This window comes from Chroicocephalus ridibundus, chromosome 4, assembly GCF_963924245.1.
Source record: "Chroicocephalus ridibundus chromosome 4, bChrRid1.1, whole genome shotgun sequence".
Taxonomy (NCBI): Eukaryota; Metazoa; Chordata; class Aves; order Charadriiformes; family Laridae; genus Chroicocephalus; species Chroicocephalus ridibundus.
This window is the reverse complement of record NC_086287.1, coordinates 9,667,836-9,686,777: the sequence shown is the minus strand read 5'-3', so window position 1 is coordinate 9,686,777 and position 18,942 is coordinate 9,667,836. Positions and strand designations below refer to the sequence as shown.

Genomic DNA, 18,942 nt, shown 5'->3' with positions numbered 1-18,942 from the left:
CCATAACGTCATGCCTCATTCCGGTTTTATTCAAACACAACAAGTTACTTCTTAAATATTACTCAGCCACTTCAAAAGCGATGTTAATAAGACCATCACAGGAAATTGATCAGAGCATACATATTAGAATTAGCTTTTTCCCCATTTTTCTAGAGGATACAGTATACTTTTGCTTTGAATTCCATGACTGTTTAAAGAAAACAGCATCGTAAGACAAACTCGGTACATATTTCTAATGGGGATTGTCCGGGAGGATGCGCTAACGCAGTCTGGTCCTGGATAACTGCATTGGTCTTCCGCTTACTATACAAAGCTAAATGCTATAGATTAGCTACGTAGTTTCACCTGTTATTTTTAAACAAGCTAACAAAAACACTATATGAACTTACTTTCAAAGCGGTTTCTATGCATACTGGAGATTGTAACTTGTAATTGACTCCTCAGAATTGCACTCTGGTGAGACCCCAAGAACCCCTGGGGACTACAGGAAGGTCAGATACTCGGACAAGTTGCAAGACATTCCTGCCCCCGGCAGTGTAGGTGACTGCAGGTCAGCGCTCCTGTCTACCTAAAAGGTGAAAGAGCGTACGGATAACCATATAAATGTTCACAGGGAGGGAGGGTCTGGCTTTATCAACCCTAGAATTTCTGGTTTGCTTTGCCACTGAGTCGTATCTCCCCCTTTCTTTTAAAGAGAATGTAGAGAAAGTATTTGTCAACCACTACCGTTAAAAAAGAAAACAACCTGGGAAAAAATCACAAATGTGATTTGCGCTCATGGATGTTTATGACAGTCTCTTCACATCTTTACCGTTGAAAGGCCTCCGGCACCTCCCCACAGAGGCACGCGTTCCCACTGCGTGCACCCCCAAAGGTCAGACTGGAGCCAGATGTGGGGGGTGCTCTTTTTTTCTACGTCTTTTTCTAAGCCTTGGGATCGAAGCCTTAGGATCGAACCCCTTCGGCGAGGAGAGATGGGACTTACTGTACTGACCCTGCGAGCAATACACACACACAAGTGGCAGCACAATCCATGCTTCGATGTCAGCGTAAGCAGGAATCAGTCGTCGTGGACATCTGGACCCTGAGTTCCAGGACTGGGAGCAGCCATCGCCGAGATGAAGCACGTACAATTTCATCTCTTGCTGCCGGAGTGCCATTCATTTGGGCATCAGTCACACACTTTTCAAAGCCTTTTCTACGTACGTTGTTTCAGCACGATGTTGTTCCTCCCCACACCCTTGAGCTCATCCCCTGCAGCATCTACGATTTTGCAGCACGCGTAATTCACAGGGGCCTTTAAAGGCAGCTTTCTAGGCAATACTGAAGTATAAAATAACAGCGGCGGTTTATAACTTCTGCCACCGTCATTTAACAAAAATGAAAAATAGCTTTGTCCTGATTGTTTATTTTTTTTATATCTCTAGCAATAATGTTTCTGGTAGCTCTTTTGTTACGCGGACTACTGAATGAATTTTTTGGCGCGGCAGCGCTATAGGCTGTGTTCTGAGGTGGATCCTGCACTAAGAGCAAAGCAGAGCAGGCAGATGCAGCAGTCTTGAAGACCTCTGTAGTATCCTTTGCTGATTCCAACCGTGAAATAGGCCACCCCAAAAACCTACTCAGAACTCTGTTTTTCTGGCTAACCAACCTATTCATTTTTGAGTTACCAAAGAAAGATTCAAAGACAAACGGCCATTTTACTATCCGAGTACATTTAGCCAAGAGAAAAATCACTTGTCTGAGCTGGTGATCTCTTACGGGGTTTGGGTAGTTTTTTTCCTTGGGGAAGGGGGTTTGTAATGAATGAGAGAAGATTTGTTTTATAGTTGGACAGGCTAATATGGAATAAAAGGTCTTACTTACCCCACTTTCCTCCAAACTCATCGTTTGTGTAGCTATATACACGCTGACATTTAAAGGAAAACTGGGAAGGGAAGCATCGACACTGATTCATAATCACGTGCTTCCTTCTGGAAGTTCTATTGTTTCAGTTGGCTGGTTGATGAATAAAATGAACCTGGATGTTAGCAATAAAAGGGGCCTTTTATTTATTTTACTTTTTTTTAAATTAAAAATTATGTAAAAGAAGACAACGTTCTATTTTGGATAGTCTCGTACTTGGGACACTTAACTGTTTATAACTATGAACTTTGCTTTCATAAAATCATCAAATTTTGATTACTGTAATACAGCATCGTGCTCAACTAGAGGAAAATTTCACATGTACTTACCTCCTAGCTGGGCCTGAAATTGCAATAAGGCTGTAAGATCATCAAATCATAAACCACTTTGGGTCGGAAGGGACCTTAAAGATCATCTAGTTCCACCCTGCTGCCCTGGGCAGGGACACCTCCACCTCCCACCAGACCAGGCTGCTCAAAGCCCCGTCCAGCCTGGCTTTGGACCCCTCCAGGGATGGGGCTTCCACAGCTTCTCTGGGCAACCTGTGCCAGTGCCTCACCACCCTCACAGGAAAGAATTCCTTACTAATACGTAATCTAAACCTACCCTCTTTCAGTATAAAACTGGTACCCCTCGTCCTATCACTCCACTCCCTGATAAAGAGTCCCTCCCCAGCTTTCCTGTAGGCCCCCTTTAGGTACTGGAAGGGGCTATAAGTTCTACCCGAAGCTTTCTCTTCTCCAGGCTCAACAACCCCGATTCTCTCAGCCTGTCCTCATAGGAGAGGTGCTCCAGCTCTGATCATCTCTGTGGACCTCCTCTGGACCTTCTCCAACAGGTCCACATCCTTCCTGTGCTGAGGACTCCAGAGCTGGATGCAGCACTCCAGGTGGGGTCTCACCAGAGTGGAGTAGAGGGGCAGAACCACCTCTCTCGACCTGCTGGCCACGCTTCTTGTGATGCAGCCCAGGATGTGGTTGATCATTGAACTCTTCTGTGAACGGTCATCTATACAACATGTAGCTAATTAAATTCAAGACCTATAAATATTTTAAGTTTCAAGAACATTTCTACAAAGCAGAAAGAAATCTATTGAAAATATTCCCTGTGTGTTCAAACGAACATTAAACCGTTCACTTCTCACAGGACATTAAAATCACTTACACTTTCAATAGTGCTCTGCACTTCCTGGATATTTTTGAAGACATGATTGAATATGCAACCATCTCTAGGTGTAGTTTTAAAAAACAAGTAAAATTTTCAGCCTAATGTTTCACACACTTTAAATCCACCTTCTGAAAATGACAAAGATTTACTTTAAAATCAGTATTTCACATAAAAAGGAGAAAACGACTAGCAAAAAAAGGTAAGAAATGCCACTTTATCAAAACATTTTAGCTCTGCCCTTCTGAAGTCTTTACAAGAGATAAATACAGCTGCAATCTATAAGATTGCCACCTTTGTAAGTACTGTACATAGCAGAGGACAGTTACCCAATAACCAGAAAATTTGCTACAAAAATATATTATGTGTTTTGTAACATCTGCAGGTAAACAGCAAAAAAATGCTATTAAAAATGCAGTAAAATGCAGAAAAAACTAGTAGACTACCATACTAACCATAATGTTACAATAAAGTGCTGTTTGACTTTGTATTTTGCCTGTTAAAGTTTCTCTTATCTAGAATTTTAGCTTACTTCTGAAGTCTTTAAAGTAAGATTTCTTTAAAGCCAAATCACCCCTTCTGGGAAGAACCTTTGCTAATCTGCTCTGGATTAATTAAACTAAACTCACGGTAAATTAGAGTAAAACGCCCTAAAATGAGCCACTTAAATACAAAGTTTGGTTCTTAATCTTGTCCTACCTGGCATCAGCTCAAAAATCTAAAAATCGCAGCCAGAAAACTACCAAGACACCCCCCCAGGTTGCATACTTACATTAAAAATGCATCTCTCTCTCACCATTTACTCGCAAACCTCTTTTCCATCTCATGGATTTTCCTCATCAAACACCACTAGTGAATTAAAAGGAACCGATATTTACACGGAAAGCTGTTTTCCTAGACAAATATTGGTGCAATTTTTTAAAATAGCCGACAAAGTTAATACCGTATTGGCAGCATACAAACTGGTTTTATGATTCTTCTGGCTTCCCTACAAGTCGGGATTCCTCCTGAGTCAGTATTTTGCCAAGGACTGCATCATAGTAAGGGCTGAAGACCATTTTGTTGTAGTTGACGAGACGAACGTACTTCACAGCAATTTCTTCCAGCTCTCTTTGAATAGGGCCTAATCCTCCAGGAACGGCAGGTGATGATTTCTGCTGACTAGATGCAAGATGATTCTCCAGAAACTTTTGAATTCGAGAATCTGGAAAAATTGGACCAAGGGTTTTGGTTTGTTTTCAAAAAAAGACAGTCAATTAGAAATAGTGTAATCTCATGTAAAATACAGAAAGCCCGAACATAGTAAACAAGTATTTGAAACAGATTAAATAAGAAACCATGCACGAAATGCCACCAACAGTTTTACAAAGACAGACGAGCGGTCACTTGAGACGAGAGCGGTTGTGCCACAGCATACCTATTAGCTTGCATATGGTGTTATCTGGGTTGGCCACTGCTTGGATTTGTCCTTTAAGTACAGTCTCTCTCTCGGCTGAGAACGGTGTAAAGCCATGCTGGGACAGGCAGCTGTTAACTTCCGCACACACCTTTTCACCGATGGTAGCCAAAGATTCCTTCAGGTTAAAGGAGCTAGAGAATGCGGAGTGGAACATTACTCAGCTATTTCAGTTATTCACTTTTTTCCCCACTTTTTAAAAAGAAACTATCCAATTACAGTTGCCTGATTTATCAAATGTAACGGAAGAAGTGTAATCCACATAAAGGCCAGAACTATAAACAATAACACATTTTTTATATATGAAAAATAAAGTTGGGATATAAAACAAGGAGGTGGGATAGCATTCAAGTTTTCCATCCTGAACAACCCATGCAAGTAAGAGCTGACTTTCCTACTACACAGACAGCTCTGCCTGATGCAAAAACCAGTTATCACCCCCGACCGTGTACAGCCGTCATTCTAAACCCGCAAGCAGCTTGCTGTACCACACTCAAATCCTCGAGAGAGCCTGGCCCAAACCGTGAGCGTGGTTGGCTGCTCGCACTCTCCTGTGCCAACCAGGCATCCTGAAAAACACAGGCTGAAAAAAAGCGCATGTACATAACAGAAAAGAACAGAGCAAGAAAAGACTGTTCTGTCCAAGTAAGCTGGGTGAAAATTGTCAGCCTGGGCTCATCAAAAGTCTTCGTCACTTCCTCTACATACTCTGGGTCCTCTACATACTCCTCCAGAGAGAGGCTTAAACTGATTATTTACTAGGCTGAAAATGGACCTACACCTGCCTCTGCGTGACAAGGATTATTCAACACTCACGGAAGATGCATTCCCGTCAGCAGCACCTTCACAATGGTTTTGATTTTCTCAGCAAATCCAGGCATATCGACGAGCGCCGAGCCTGCTGCACTGAACGTGACCAGGAGGACTGTCCCAACCAAGAGGAGCTGCTCCAGCTCCAGCTGTATTTCCTGAAAGCGGGTCTGGTCCATCAGCACTGTCTGCAAAGAACGAGGAAGCCGGCATAGAATAAAGTCAGAATTCTGGGCTGTGAAGTGACACGGCGGTGCCTACCTGTTCACAGCAGTGAGGGTAAGACAAAGACACGGAAAAAAGCAACACACGGTCAGCAGGAGAGTAACAGAAACAAAATGAAAGAATTAACTCCTCTTTTCCAGCTTAAGTAGGTTTCCATACTGACAAGAAGTACCTCATAGAAGAGGTACAAGAGCTCTCAATCAAGAGATAAATGTTTCAGTATTGTACTTGTTGCAAGGCTACAAATCGAAACAGCTTCTGTTACATCCCAGAAATAGAAAAGTAGAACAAGCACAGAAATCCATTTTTCTGTTAAATACCTACTTCCGGAAAAGGCCTGTTTACATGATCCCACTTTAGGAGCTTCAGGTAGGCCTGGTTTTGTACAGCAGTGGAGCACAGGGCGGAAGCTCCACCAGTGGCACCATCACTACTACAGTGGGGAGGCAACATTTTACACCTCAGCTTTGCAAGATCATCTGCTGCTTCTTGCAACCACCTTGTGACAAGGTCTAAAGAATCTGGAAGAGCAGGGGAAAAAAAGAAAATCTTGTTAGGAAAATTCCTTTTCAAAGTTAGGTTTTTCCACCAATCGTTTCCAAATAATCCCATTAGTTACTATTACTAATACCCATTATATTAGTTTTTGACATGCATTTCATTTATTGCATTAAGCAGAACATCTAAAACAAAATTAAAACCATACAGCTACAGGAAATTGGAGGTGAGCTGATGCCAGCTAATTACGCCCTACACTGTATTGAAATGAAAGTAAACTCCAGTGTACAAAGCGCAGAACTATTGTTCTGGCAGACTTTTTTCAAACCACAGTTTTGGGGCACAAGCTGTCATTTACCAGATGAATTCTAGAACTTACAAGAAAATCTAATTTCTTTTCATGATCTACAAGCAAAGACACGCAGTTTACTGGGAGATCAGAGGGGAAGAAAGAAAGGAACAAAGTCATACTTGGCTGTTTCTCAAGAAACTCCTGAAACTTCTTTCTTTCATATTCAGCAGACTGCTGCATTAATTTTGGCCTAATACTACTGACAGCGAAGTTTGCCATATCCATTTTCATTAGGTCTAATACAGAGAAAATTGCTCTAAACAAACAAACAGAAACAGTTATTCAAGGCTGCAGATGTTTAAGAGGTACTATATACAAGATTTATTACAGATTGTCTAAGGAAAGAGCAAAAACATGCATGGGAAACATTAACAGGGGGCTTAACACCTTAAGAGCACGAGACAGAGAGAAAGCTTGAGCAAGCACGTACACACATGCATGTGCCTCTTCCAACTAGGAAATAAAACCTGCTCTCCTGTAAAAAAGCCTCCATGGAATTAACTTTACTAGCTCCACAGATTATATATCCCAGGACGTGCAATATTGTATGCTGAATACATAAGAAGACATCTGGATTTCCAAGCTTGCGTACTATATCTCTTGGCCATATATTTTTTATATATTGTATATGTCTATAAAGCCAGCCTCAGTGGGAAGTGAATAATCAGACCCAAGGGGAAAAAAAAGGAAAAAAAAAAACCCAAACAAAGAAAACCACCTTAATTTCAAAGTAACCTAATTCCTGCTGGCAATATTTCTGCCAAGTCAATCCTGAACTCCTAGAAGCTTATCAAATTAGAAAACAACAAAGTTAATGAAATTTCTTCTAACTGTTGAGACCTTGAGCTCTTCAATCGGTGACAAAGCAGAAGCCTCTGAGCTCCCAGATGTGGTGTCTACACTCCCTTTAGAGCTGAAAGGGTATTATACAGGGAGTGAGGTAGAGGGTAGAGAGCGCTCAAACTGGGGGGGAAAGGAAAAACAATAATAACTTTTTCCTATGCTCCTGCTTGCTTTTTTTCCCATTCTGCTGTCGATATTAAATTCTGATACAAACTGACTGTTCACCTGCTATCTTAAGCCTTACATGCATTTGGTATTTAAGAAAATGTCCTTCAGTGACATGCAGGAGCCAGACAAACACTCCAATTCACCAGAACAAAGAGGGTCCTTGTTAAAGGCTTCTGGAACATCTCTCCCCTTCACAACTACATCCCTTTCCCTATCACTCTTTTTTTCTACGAAGATTTGCAGGTTGCCCTGCTGGAACCCCCTCCCCACATCTAAAAGTATTTAACAGATTCTCAACATGACTAATAAATACCATTTCAGTACCTGAACAGAGGAACTATTTCATTAATATCTTTCAGTTTCTTAATTTCTTCATCTCGAGCTGGAGCACAGAGAGTTCCCATCATGCCAATAACAAATTCGACCAATTTAGAAATGTCAAGGGCCCCATTCTCTGCCTCCTGTTTTATCAAATCCAGATCAAGAACTTCTGTAATCTGGCTCCTCAGTCTAGTATGACCAGGCAACAAGAAAGACAGGAGATTCTGAAATGGAAAGTTTTTAACAGTCCATTAGTTCTACATATCAAAGACTACAAGGATCAAAACAGTTACTGAACCACTTTTTATTTAAACTAATTGCCCTTTACAAGTGGAACCTCTTTTTTTTTTCTTTTTTTTTTTTTTTAACCAATTGTTCACCAACTCCAAGTGTTTCACCTCATTCTGAAAGACAGTGAAATGACTAAGCGGTGAATATTCTGTAGTACAGGTCGCACTTAAGACTACTGTACTTGGTTTTGTCAGCCCAGCATTGGCGCATCTCATTGATTCCGTAATTAATACCACTATCGTAACATGAAGGAAGCTTGGAATTATAAAACTAGTATGGCTTACCTTTTATTCATCTTACATGGTTTTGCATTTGTTTTTACATTCAAATTTCTCCTCTGGGGTTACGCAAATTATATATGTTCACAGCTAATGTTATAGTAATGAAAAAGATCAAGAGAGTCCTTTATGAAAAGCCCAACTTCAACCACTTTTGCCCATTCATATCAATGCAGCTACACAAATTCACTAAGTTACCTTGATATCACATCATCTTACCTCTTTAATTTCTCCCAATAGTTTAATTGCATGGTCATACGTTGGTGGATCTTCCTTTAGCTGAGCTTCCAGACAATCCCAGAAAGCTTTATGAACAATATCTCTTACTTTTTTTTCTAAGCTGTGGGTAAATATGACCAGTTAAAAAGAACGATACTTGTCTCTGCACCACCTTACATAGATAACCTGCAGCTCCTGAAGAACAGCATGTAATAATATGAACATAACGTAGTAATGAATATATGACGATTAACAGAGATCTGTCATTTTAAGTTCCTCAGAAAAGCAAGAAAAACTGGACGTGGGATTTGGAATGGCTTATATCCTAATAAAGGGTTACACACAAGCAAAGGCAGCTACAAATTACAATCCTTGAAAGTATCTATTATATGCTACCTCTAGAGAAAACAACTGGAAGAAAAAAAAAAAAGAAATCACAAAAATTATAGCTTGTCTTCAAAAGACAAGTATTCATATTCTTTTCAAAAGCCTTACTAAGGAAATGCCATTCTACTAAGTAATATTCATTAAGTAAACCTAACAGACATGAAGTAACTTCCCTGACATACAAACTTCTGCATTTCAATGCATAAATATTGCAACAACTCTGAGATAAAGGCCAATTTCAGTTTGTGTAAGAAAATAAACGAATTCCAGTGCTTCAATACAAATTCCGAATTCAAAATACTGGAATTTACTCCTCTTCAGCAGGCAGGCTCCTGTTCACACCAGGTTTAACTTCAACACCAAAGTAAAATGCTCACACGTACAGGCATGCACACAAAGAATGCCCACAACAAACACCAGATTCCCAAAGCTCTGACTCCATGTGCAGCTGAGGTTCAGGCAGCGCCCAGAGGCCCTTATGCCCTGTGGCCCTCTAAGAGGGGCCAATACATGCTCTACTGACAGTGCCTACAACTGCAAATACAGCCACAACTGCTTCCTCCTCCAACCACTTGTCTACACATACGCTAAAGCTGCAGGGGACTCTATACTCACACAAAACGTTTAATCCAAGGAAGATTCCAGAGTGTCTCTTCAAGCAAAATCTGAAGGACTGCTCTTTCTTTTCTAGGTGGTAAAGTGCTGTACACAAAATCCTCACCAAAGCCAAATACAGGGATCTCGTACTAAGGCAGGCCCGGCCCATCACAAAACCTCCCGAGCAAGGTGACCTCTGCAGTACATTTGTTTCTGTGATCAAGTGAAGAAATGCAAATCACCTGCTCTGGTGAACATCTACAGCCACTGCTCCGCATCAGTGAGCAAAAGCATCCAACTTTCCAAAGTACAGTGTAGGTCTCCAGCTCTTTTCCTCCTTTTTCTTTTTTTTTTTTTTTTTTTAAAGGGGGATGGAAAAAAGAAAATATGCTAAAATTCTTCTTCCCTGAAAAATGCTGAGATCAATTTTATGGCACTGAGGCATACCAGAAAACTCATCCATTATCACAGCACGTTTTTACTTGAGAAGTCCGTGTGAAGGAACATGGAGCAGAAGCAGACACTGAACAGAACAGCACTCTCTTAACTGTGGGACTTTAGATGAAGTATTTATTCTCAGCCATCAACTGCCGAGCAGAAAATACCTGATGGAAGTTCCCCCAAAAGATGCTGGGACAGAGAAGATAACGTTGAATGAGGAGAACGAGCTTTGCATGTCTCAGACGTACTTCCCAAATGCTTGCTTCTAGAGGCAGCATTTGTGCAGGCTAGAGACAGGTTCCAGCTCATGGGACCACACATGAGTTGCACACAACCTGCACGTAAGCCAACAAAGTAGGACTGGACCACCCTGCCCAGGTCCATCTAACAGACAAGGCAGACACTGGAAGAAGGTGCTGAGAAGACAGATCAAATCATTGCTTGAGCTCTAGAGTACATGAGTCTTGCTGGACAACAGAGAAATTTATTGTCATATGCTAGCTCAGTTAAATGTTGTTTGTCCTCAGCATTTAAGGGGGCCACAATTCTGTTTCCTACCTCAGAGGCTGAGACAGGTGAACAAAGTACAGCAAAGACCCTCATCTGCTCCATTCAACCCCTACTCAAAGGCAATTCCTGCTGAGACCATGAGGTTCAGTGCATTTAATAGCACGAGCATATTTTCAGTCCACGGCCATTAATGAAACACCACTGGTATAATATGCTGGTGTCAGAGCTGGAGAGACAGTAATAGTCCAGGTGTGAAGGCAAGATGAGACTTCCCATTACTGCCTTTTCACTCAGGGACAATTCTAATTCCAAGCAACATCCTCTCATTACTAACTGGAACCACCGCCACCTTGATTTGGTGGAGATTGGCACCAGACCTTTTGTCTCAGTATGACCACTTTCTATAGAGGACAACCAATGCCAGTCTTCTAAGAGCCACCCAAAGCATATTCTCCTGCAGCACCCGTGAAGGTAATGTGCTCTGGGGTCTCTCTCTCAAATGTTGACACCTTCAGACAACACTGGGTCCAATGTGGACCAAGTTTCTTCTATGAAATATGCACACAACTTTCACAAATTAACCCAAGAAACACACTGTCAGCCACATCTCTGTGTCTGAAAGAAAAAGGAACAGCAGATGAAGCATCTGTCGACAGGACTGGGGCAGCTATGCAGGCCAATATGCGACCAGACATCAAGGTCTCTTCTGTTCTCCCTCTCCCCTCTCAGCAGGGGAAAGAACTACTGTAGGTCAGAAAGAGAAGGAAAGACTTCGAAAGTTAAAAGGAGGACTAACTTAATAAAATATGTGAGTCTCTTCCCAAAAAGATCCCTGCCGAAACAGACATTAGGCTCAGAAAAAGCTAAAATGATCGGTTTCATCTTACTCCCGCGGGCAGTGAAATCTTAAAGGATGCTAAGAGCAGTACCTGCATCTGCAGCTACACTTGGCTGTTCAGAAGACTGCAGACAAGGGGACACTGACAAAAACCACACCACACGTACACAAACAATTACTCCAAGAGGTTCAACTTTCACACACACACGTTTCTGAAGAAGCAGAACTGCACGCTTACGTTCTTCTGCTTATGCTCTTTCCTATCTCTTGTCAGGCACTGCCAGACAAGATACTAGGCAGAGCCTTTGCCTGATCCACTAGAGCTGTTAATGCACTTCTGCAAACGCACGTTTAATTTATGTACTTGTTTGATAACAATCTTACCTGTGCTCTGGCAATTCAGCTGGTTTTATCTGGAAGTCTCCATTAACAACAATTTCGTGTGCTAATGCCATGTTGGTTACTCCCTTAGCTGTTTCCATGAGCTCTTCTATTGACACAGGCCGAGGAGGGCTAGCTGCAACATAAATTAAACTGTCAGACAGCTATATATAAAATTCTGTGGAAAAGAGTGTCCTAATACTTTTGGACACTTTCCACCTTCTCGACAGTACAAAGGGCCAAAAGACAGTATCATCTGAAGATTCTCCTCTTTTCCTTCTCTGCCTCTTCCCAGCTGGCAGATGATGCAGGTTTGGAGTTTTACAGGAAACAAAGGAGTGAACCCAAGTGGATATTCTGGGCTCAGTATGCCAATTGCTTCCAAGTTCCATCAAGCTCTTTTAAAAAGCAAAAATAAACCTCATACACAAACCCCCACTTCTTAAGCGTTGCTTAATGTCATCTTTCTCCATACAGTAGGAAGAAATCATTAAAAATACTAGTATTTTCACTGCACTAATTTCTCCAATTGTTGTGCAGATGTTGCCATTTCAATTTTATATTTTTCAAGGAAGTGACTTCATCTCTAAAGCAGTCAGCAAAGAAACCACCATTAACATTAAGCAATAACGTACTAGTAGCTAATTATTCTCAATACTTCCAGTGCAACTGGCACCTCTCCAAACTTTTTCCCCAGAGGCCATCGTCCAAGTGACAAAGGACGTCAAGACCTAGTTCCAGCACCAATGCCTAAGACTTCTTCCTCTGGAAGGCATTTGGGACTGACAAGGATGAATAAGCAGCTTCAAATTGGGCCCTGGGGCACACAAGCGAGTAAGAGGAAGCACCAAACCTGAAAAAACAGGCCAGTTTTCATTAGGCAGGAGACAAAGGTAGTGAATGACTGTAGAAATCTAGAAGGTAGAAGAGGGACAGGGACAATCTCAGCTTCCTGGATGAAGTGGGAATTACAGCTCCTTATTGTTCTGGACTACATAACATACTCCTGGGACGCTACTGGCATTGCTGTAGTGCAGGAAGCATCACAGCCCTAAAAACAAGGCAACATAAAGACAGAGAAGGCGCCATGGGTGTAGACCATGCTGGTGAGGGGAGCAATCCCATCCCCACCGAAGTCAACTGCAATCTGTTGCCACGGATTCTTTGTGGTGAAGATTCCTCCTAGCTGTGCCAGCATCAGTGCAAGCAGTGCGTGTGGGTGCCCTGAAATGCCTTGACAAAAGCTAGAAGCACCACAGCTCTTCTCTGGTCCGGGTATTTGAGTTAAAGGAGAAGGCTAGGTCAATTAGTGTCCTCAGGCGAGGCAGACAGGAATGGCAAGGTTCATCTTGGCTCCTCCAGAAAACATCTAGCGGAGCACAACAGGGGGAAAAGAGCCGCAACAGAATTGCCCTAACGGATTGATTCCTCTCTGTAGTTCGTTCACTTCAACTACAGTCTGGGCATAGAAAAGACATACTAATTCTCAAAATGAAAGCAACCAACCAGGGACCTTCATAGGCTGGGTTCACTGAGATACGTTTTAGGCAAACTGTCACGTCTGCCTCATTTGATAATCCAGTTTGACTGGACTTAAACTAGTAACATAGAAAAGGTCCTTCAAAAGTAACTGTCCGTCACTTGTCTGCCATTCAAAGCTGTTCCAAGTACACACAGTATGGTTCCAATGGGCTAATGTTTCATTAATATCTTGCTCTTTTCGTGCAGCGCTCTTAAACCCTACTTCCTTCTGCTTGGAGTTTAATCTTGCACCATGGCTCCAGGAACACAGCAAGGATTGATATTCTGAGAAGAACTAGCAGGACAACAAAGTTCACAGCTGAATGAGAGTGCTCTTGTCCGACTGCCAAATGACTTCACTCCAGCAGTGGATGCACTAAAAGCTAAGACTCTTTCATTTACCAAAGAATGCTCTTAAATCATGTTACTTCATCCTCATATTATATCTGCTCCCTTACAAGAGGAGAGGGTTTGAGATCAACGACTTCTTTGTGGTACAACGCAGCGCAAGACTGTGGTATGCATTTTACTTTCACATGTTTGTAGCCTCTCTCCATACATACACCGCTTTTCCTATCAGGCAACCAGCAAGACAAAACAACATAAACTCCCTCAGAACGTCTCCTTTGTGTAACGTGACACTAAAACCAACATTAAATTTCAAGTAATCATGAACACTATTAAAAAATAAAAAGAATGCAACATGCTGAGAATGTTGCACGCTGAGACACTCTCTACAGAAATTTGGAACTAGTTATCTGAGCAATTCTGCCTCTTTGAATTGAACCCCTGTGACCAGACAACTTCCCCTTGGTTTTATCTTTAGATTTGCCAGAAATAATTGGCAGCCATATTGCATCCAGCTTCTCATTTTAAAAGCAGAATGACAAAGAAAAATACGCCCTAGGAAGAAACGTAAAATATGCAGTCCTGCTTGACACTAGAAGTACTATTAGGATTAAATATACAGCTTTCCATCTGTATTGGGGGGTGTGTGTGGTGTGACAGGACATTACTTTGTTGATAACAGCCTCCCTTGCCCTGCGGTAGAAGCAGGAGCTGCAACAATCCAGAAGGTTCAGCTGATAATGCAAAGAGCAGCAACAGCTAGAATTTAGCTAGAATTTAGCTAGAATATACTGGAGTAGTGCCTGTCCTCTCCCTGGGTGCAGACACACAAAGGTATCTGGCTCAGAGCAACATGGTTATTGTGAGCAATTAAGTATTAAAACAAAATGGAGAGAAAGGTGTTACACACAGTTTCAAAGCAAATGATCAGGAGTCATACGACATTTATTTGCAAAACAGTCAAACTCGCACAGATGCTATAAAATGCCATGATTGTCTCCACCAACAAAATTCTAGAATTTACTTTTTTTTTTTTTATAAAGCAGTTTTGCTTACACTTCGGTGTATCATCTCTGTGTGACCCTGGAGCACTCTGTCGTATTCTTTTTCTGATAGATGGATCTGGGTTGTCCAAGCTCTCCTCTTGACCATCCTCCAAACCACTCAACTGTTCTTCACTTGAATGTGGCTTGTCAGGATTCTGAGACATTTTCAGTTGGTTCTTTTCAAAAAAAAAAAAAAAAAAAAGAAAAAAGATGAAAAAGGGAATGAATAAGCATTTTCTGACAGGGCTGAGTGGGAAAACATCACCAGGAGCTCTCCTGATTAAGAAAAAAATAAGAATAAAAAGAATCCTATGAGGAATTATATGATGTCATTCCCATAATGGTAGGGGACCTGGACTCCATGACTCACTTCCCATCTTACACAGAACAGGATGCTTTCAACACAGCTTCCGTTTACTTAATCTGCATTCCTAGTAAATTCTCAAAAATCTGAAACTGTTCCCTCACCGCAATGCATACAGATGAGAAAGAAAAATATGTTTTATTTTCTTTCTTAGCATTGCTTATGAAAAACACCTTCAGAATAGTATTACAAACATGGTTTACAAAAAAATTGTGCCAAACGAGACATTTCCCCACTACATAACAATAAAGCTTTCTGAACATAACACACTCCTGAATTATGATCTTCCCCAACTGCTCAGAACTTAAGTTTTCACTCTGAGCCATCCAAATGCGTTAAGAAGCAGGAAAAGGACTAGAGAGAAATTAATATAAAATACTACTCCCTTATTTTCATTCCATGCAAGAGTCATGATTTCTGCATAAAATATCAGGATTATTTAAAAAACCCCAAAACATTAAGACAGTAAAGAACATAGTTATAGTATTTAAAATATTTGTTTATTAAACATTAGATATTAAATAATATTTATATTACATCACAGATACCTGCAGTGTACCCAAAATTACACTGAAAAAATGACTGCTAGAAAAGCATGTCTCACCATTCATTATCTTCACTTATTTCACATACAGATTTCCCTCCAAATAACGTAATTTGCACGTCTTACCACTGAAAACTCTCTGTCATACAGAAGGCTACTGTTCACACTTCAATTTTACAAAAATCTATTAGAGAGCATGTGATGTCTCTACTTGATTAAATAACCTGGATGTTCTGTGAAGTGGGAAGTCAGGAAGCCTTTCAAAAAAAGAATAAAAGTGGACCATGTATCCCACCATCCCCACTCCAACAAGTGATACAGCCTCCGGAGACGCCTCACAGCTCCTAGGAAAAAATACTTGCAGCATCAAAGACTACACCGAGGAGGATGCAGCATAAGCAAGCAACAGTGTAGAAATATAAAACACAGCACTGAGATTTTTTTTTTTATTTTCATAGAACAGCTGTAATAACTAACCCTACTCCATCAGTGCTTAAATTGATTGCGCCAATGTGATTCTCCAGGACAGATGGAAAGTTCAGTGCCTGTAAGAAATGGTTTTGTTCTACAGCAATGACTCAGGATCATCATGTTGCTAGATGCATGAGATACACAACAGCACGCAACACTTGTCCCCAGCACTGTGTGATTTCTATTTTAGAAAATAAAACAAAGCATGGGATAAACTACACAGGAAAACTAAGATATCAACACGGGTGTTGTTAGACCCCATATATTAGCCCCCATCTCTAGCTGGAAGAGAGACACTCATGTCCCTGCCCCAAATTCTTGATCGTCTCCCACTGCGCACACACAGACAGTCCCAGCTGGGACAAGAAAGTGGTAGTCTGTGCAAAGCTGGAGTCATATTGCCACCCATTTGACTAAGGCAGAGATAGCCTCCAGCTAGGTGTAACGCAAGGCACCCAAACCAGCATGCAAGCGGGAGACCGGTGACGTGCTCCAGGAGAAGTGAATCTCCTGTCTAGCAGAGAAAAGGGCTGTTACTGCAAACAGTCTATCAGTAAGAAGATGAGTAGCCCTGTTAATAAAGAAGCAGTTAGTAGAGAAGATCATAGCAACAATTGCAGTAGAAATTATAAGATAGGACTGGTTAAAGACAGGAGGGAAATGTGTTGTTGAATTTGGCTAGAATAAAAGCATGATCATAAAGGCTTCCACATTCATCCAACCAGACTAGACAGTGGTTCTTCCTATCTGTTCTCTACCACAAAGCATCCTCCTAAAGTGAAAATCTGAAGCATAAAGATGACTCAACTAAGACTCACTTAGGTCTTTAATACACATGACACTTCATAATGCCTTGCAATCTCTCGCTGTGCTTTATCCTCACTACCCTTAGAAAAGCAGAGAAATACTATATCTTACTTACAGAAAGGAAACTGAGGTGTCAGTTAAGCTGCTTGAGGACTCACAGAAGATAAATGACAGGGCCAAGGTGATTATCAGTCTCATGATTACCAGCCCCAGCTTTGCCCACCAGGCCATCATTCCTACCATGCAGACTACATCCTAAAGTATTGCCTTCCATAAAATGGCAGAACAAGAGCTACAGTCTCAAAATGAACGATTTCATTTAAATACCATTTGTTAAAAAAAAATTTCCTATTTCAGCTGCATAAAGTGGGAACAAGAACTCCTGGGCCATTTTACCAAATGACTGTTCAGCAGATGAGGTAAACAGGCACACTTGTTGGTTTAGTTGTTTAGTTTGCAATAGTCTACTCTTTTCTGCTGGATTACTGCTATTATTTGCCAGAATACATCTAGAACAAATCCTCTTTCCACTGGGTAAGTAAGCTTGACAATACCTCTTCCAGAAATGTGATCATCATCTTTCTTTTCACAGAAACGATTCTGACTCTTAATAGAACAGAATCTGTTTCTTCACGCTTTCCTCCGATTTATTTTTAGTAAAAACCGAAGTGCAAGAGAAAACCCCACAAATTAAAACAAAAAGATTTCCACGGGTTGTTTCCATCTAAGGTCCTCAAATCATTTGATGCACACACCAGCATTAAGTAAGCTCCATTGCGCTTCTGTGGAGCATGCACAAGACTGAAGCAGATCCTCCTCGCTTCACGCGCGACCCCACTGGTCTGTGTGAGATAAGACTCCACAATTCCCCTTACCTGCAGGCCAAACACACAGGCCCTGAAGGCCACCTTTCTCCAAGCTCCGTTCCAACGCTGAACTGTCTCCTCTTCCCTCCCTTCGCCTGCCACACCAAAACCTGGTAACCCACTAGAAGGCAAGCAGCACCTCAGCTCTGCGTGGTGCAGCTGCAGCCTGTCCTCTGTCCCCTCTTCCAAATTAAAAGGGATGCCTGTGAACTTCTACTGTTCTCTCTACCTGCAACCTGTTCTGTGTAAGGCCCTGAAAGTCCTGGTCCATCAGCAGGGTCTGACAAAATACAAGGTACCACAACAGAAACACCGTATCACATAGCAGTAATCTTACCATTCCACCCCCTGACCCTCGCTGAGCGCTGATTTTCCTGCAATACGCATTTCACACGGGTCGGGAAGTTTCGGGGCGCTCTCCCTGCGTCGCCCAGCCGGGCTGGTGGCAACAGCTCCAGGCACAGATGCCACAGGGGCTCATAAACGGGCCACACGGAAAACGAGCCCCGGCGCGGCGCGGCCGGGTGTGTGTGGGGGTGTGTGTGTGTGGTGCGTGTTTCCAGACGCCAAACGGGCGAGGCAGGGAGAGAACAGAAAAGGGGATGTCACAGCAGCGAATCCCAGCCGCCTTCCCCAGCAAACAGGGCCCGGGCCCAGTCCCGCCGGCGGGCCCGGGGCCCTCCACGCCGCCCCAGGCCCACGGAGGCCCGGCGGCCTCCCAGCCCCGCACCCCCCCGCCGCCGCCGCCGCCGCCCTCCGCCTCAGGCCCCCGCCGCCTTACCGCCGCTGGGAGAAGGAGCCGCGGCCACCAGCTCTAACGGTGCTCCCAGCCCCGGCTCCCCGCTGCTGCCGGCCGGCGGTGCGAGGCTGGGCCAGAGGCGCAGCCCGAGCGCAGGGCGGGCCCAGCGCCTGCCGGCGGCCCGCCCCGCACCGGGCCCTGCCACCTCCCCGCGCCGGGGCGGGGCGAGGAACTCCGCCCCGCGCCTCTCTGAGTATTTATTGGGGGGTTTTTTCATCAGAAAGCGGGCCCACAGGGGAGGCGATGGGGCACCGCTCTCCTCCGTTCCAAGGGTGCGAGTATAATCTTCAATATTATGGGTCACCGGTGCTTTTTTTTGGGGGGGGAGGGGGGGGTTTGCCACCATGTAGGCAAGGGGCACTCAAGAGAGCTGCACCACAACAGCCTCCACCTGGACTCTTAACACATACCACACTCTGCTCATTTAGACTAAATCCACCCAGCAACCAGGTAAAGCAGCTGTGGCTTTTCCTTGCTGTCCCCCTGGGATGT

The 18,942-nt window shown here is 42.8% G+C and overlaps 1 protein-coding gene across 2 annotated transcripts; it reads right to left on the bottom strand.

Annotated features, from left to right (window-relative positions):
• Window positions 1-8: 8 nt before the first annotated feature.
• TCP11L1 (t-complex 11 like 1) lies at window positions 9-18,596 on the bottom strand. 2 transcript variants are annotated; one of them, XM_063332643.1, is made up of 10 exons: window positions 18,433-18,596; window positions 14,610-14,775; window positions 11,688-11,820; window positions 8,531-8,651; window positions 7,746-7,966; window positions 6,530-6,666; window positions 5,885-6,081; window positions 5,342-5,523; window positions 4,487-4,659; window positions 9-4,273 (listed from the first exon to the last, which is right to left on the bottom strand). In XM_063332643.1, the coding sequence occupies exons 2-10, from the start codon at window positions 14,761-14,763 to the stop codon at window positions 4,038-4,040; spliced, it is 1,554 nt and encodes a 517-aa protein (XP_063188713.1). In that variant the 5' UTR covers window positions 14,764-14,775; window positions 18,433-18,596; the 3' UTR covers window positions 9-4,037. The 2 variants fall into 2 exon arrangements, with proteins under 2 accessions (XP_063188713.1, XP_063188711.1); XM_063332641.1 differs by lacking the exon at window positions 18,433-18,596 and adding an exon at window positions 17,989-18,408.
• Between the last annotated feature and the right edge of the window lie 346 nt (window positions 18,597-18,942).

Coding starts and splice junctions, on each gene's coding strand:
- TCP11L1 (XM_063332641.1), bottom strand. Junction 6,082..6,529: donor GTTTCTTGAGAAACAGCCAA/GTATGACTTTGT, acceptor CTGCTCTTCCAG/ATTCTTTAGACCTTGTCACA. Junction 4,660..5,341: donor CTGACGGGAATGCATCTTCC/GTGAGTGTTGAA, acceptor CGCATTCTCTAG/CTCCTTTAACCTGAAGGAAT.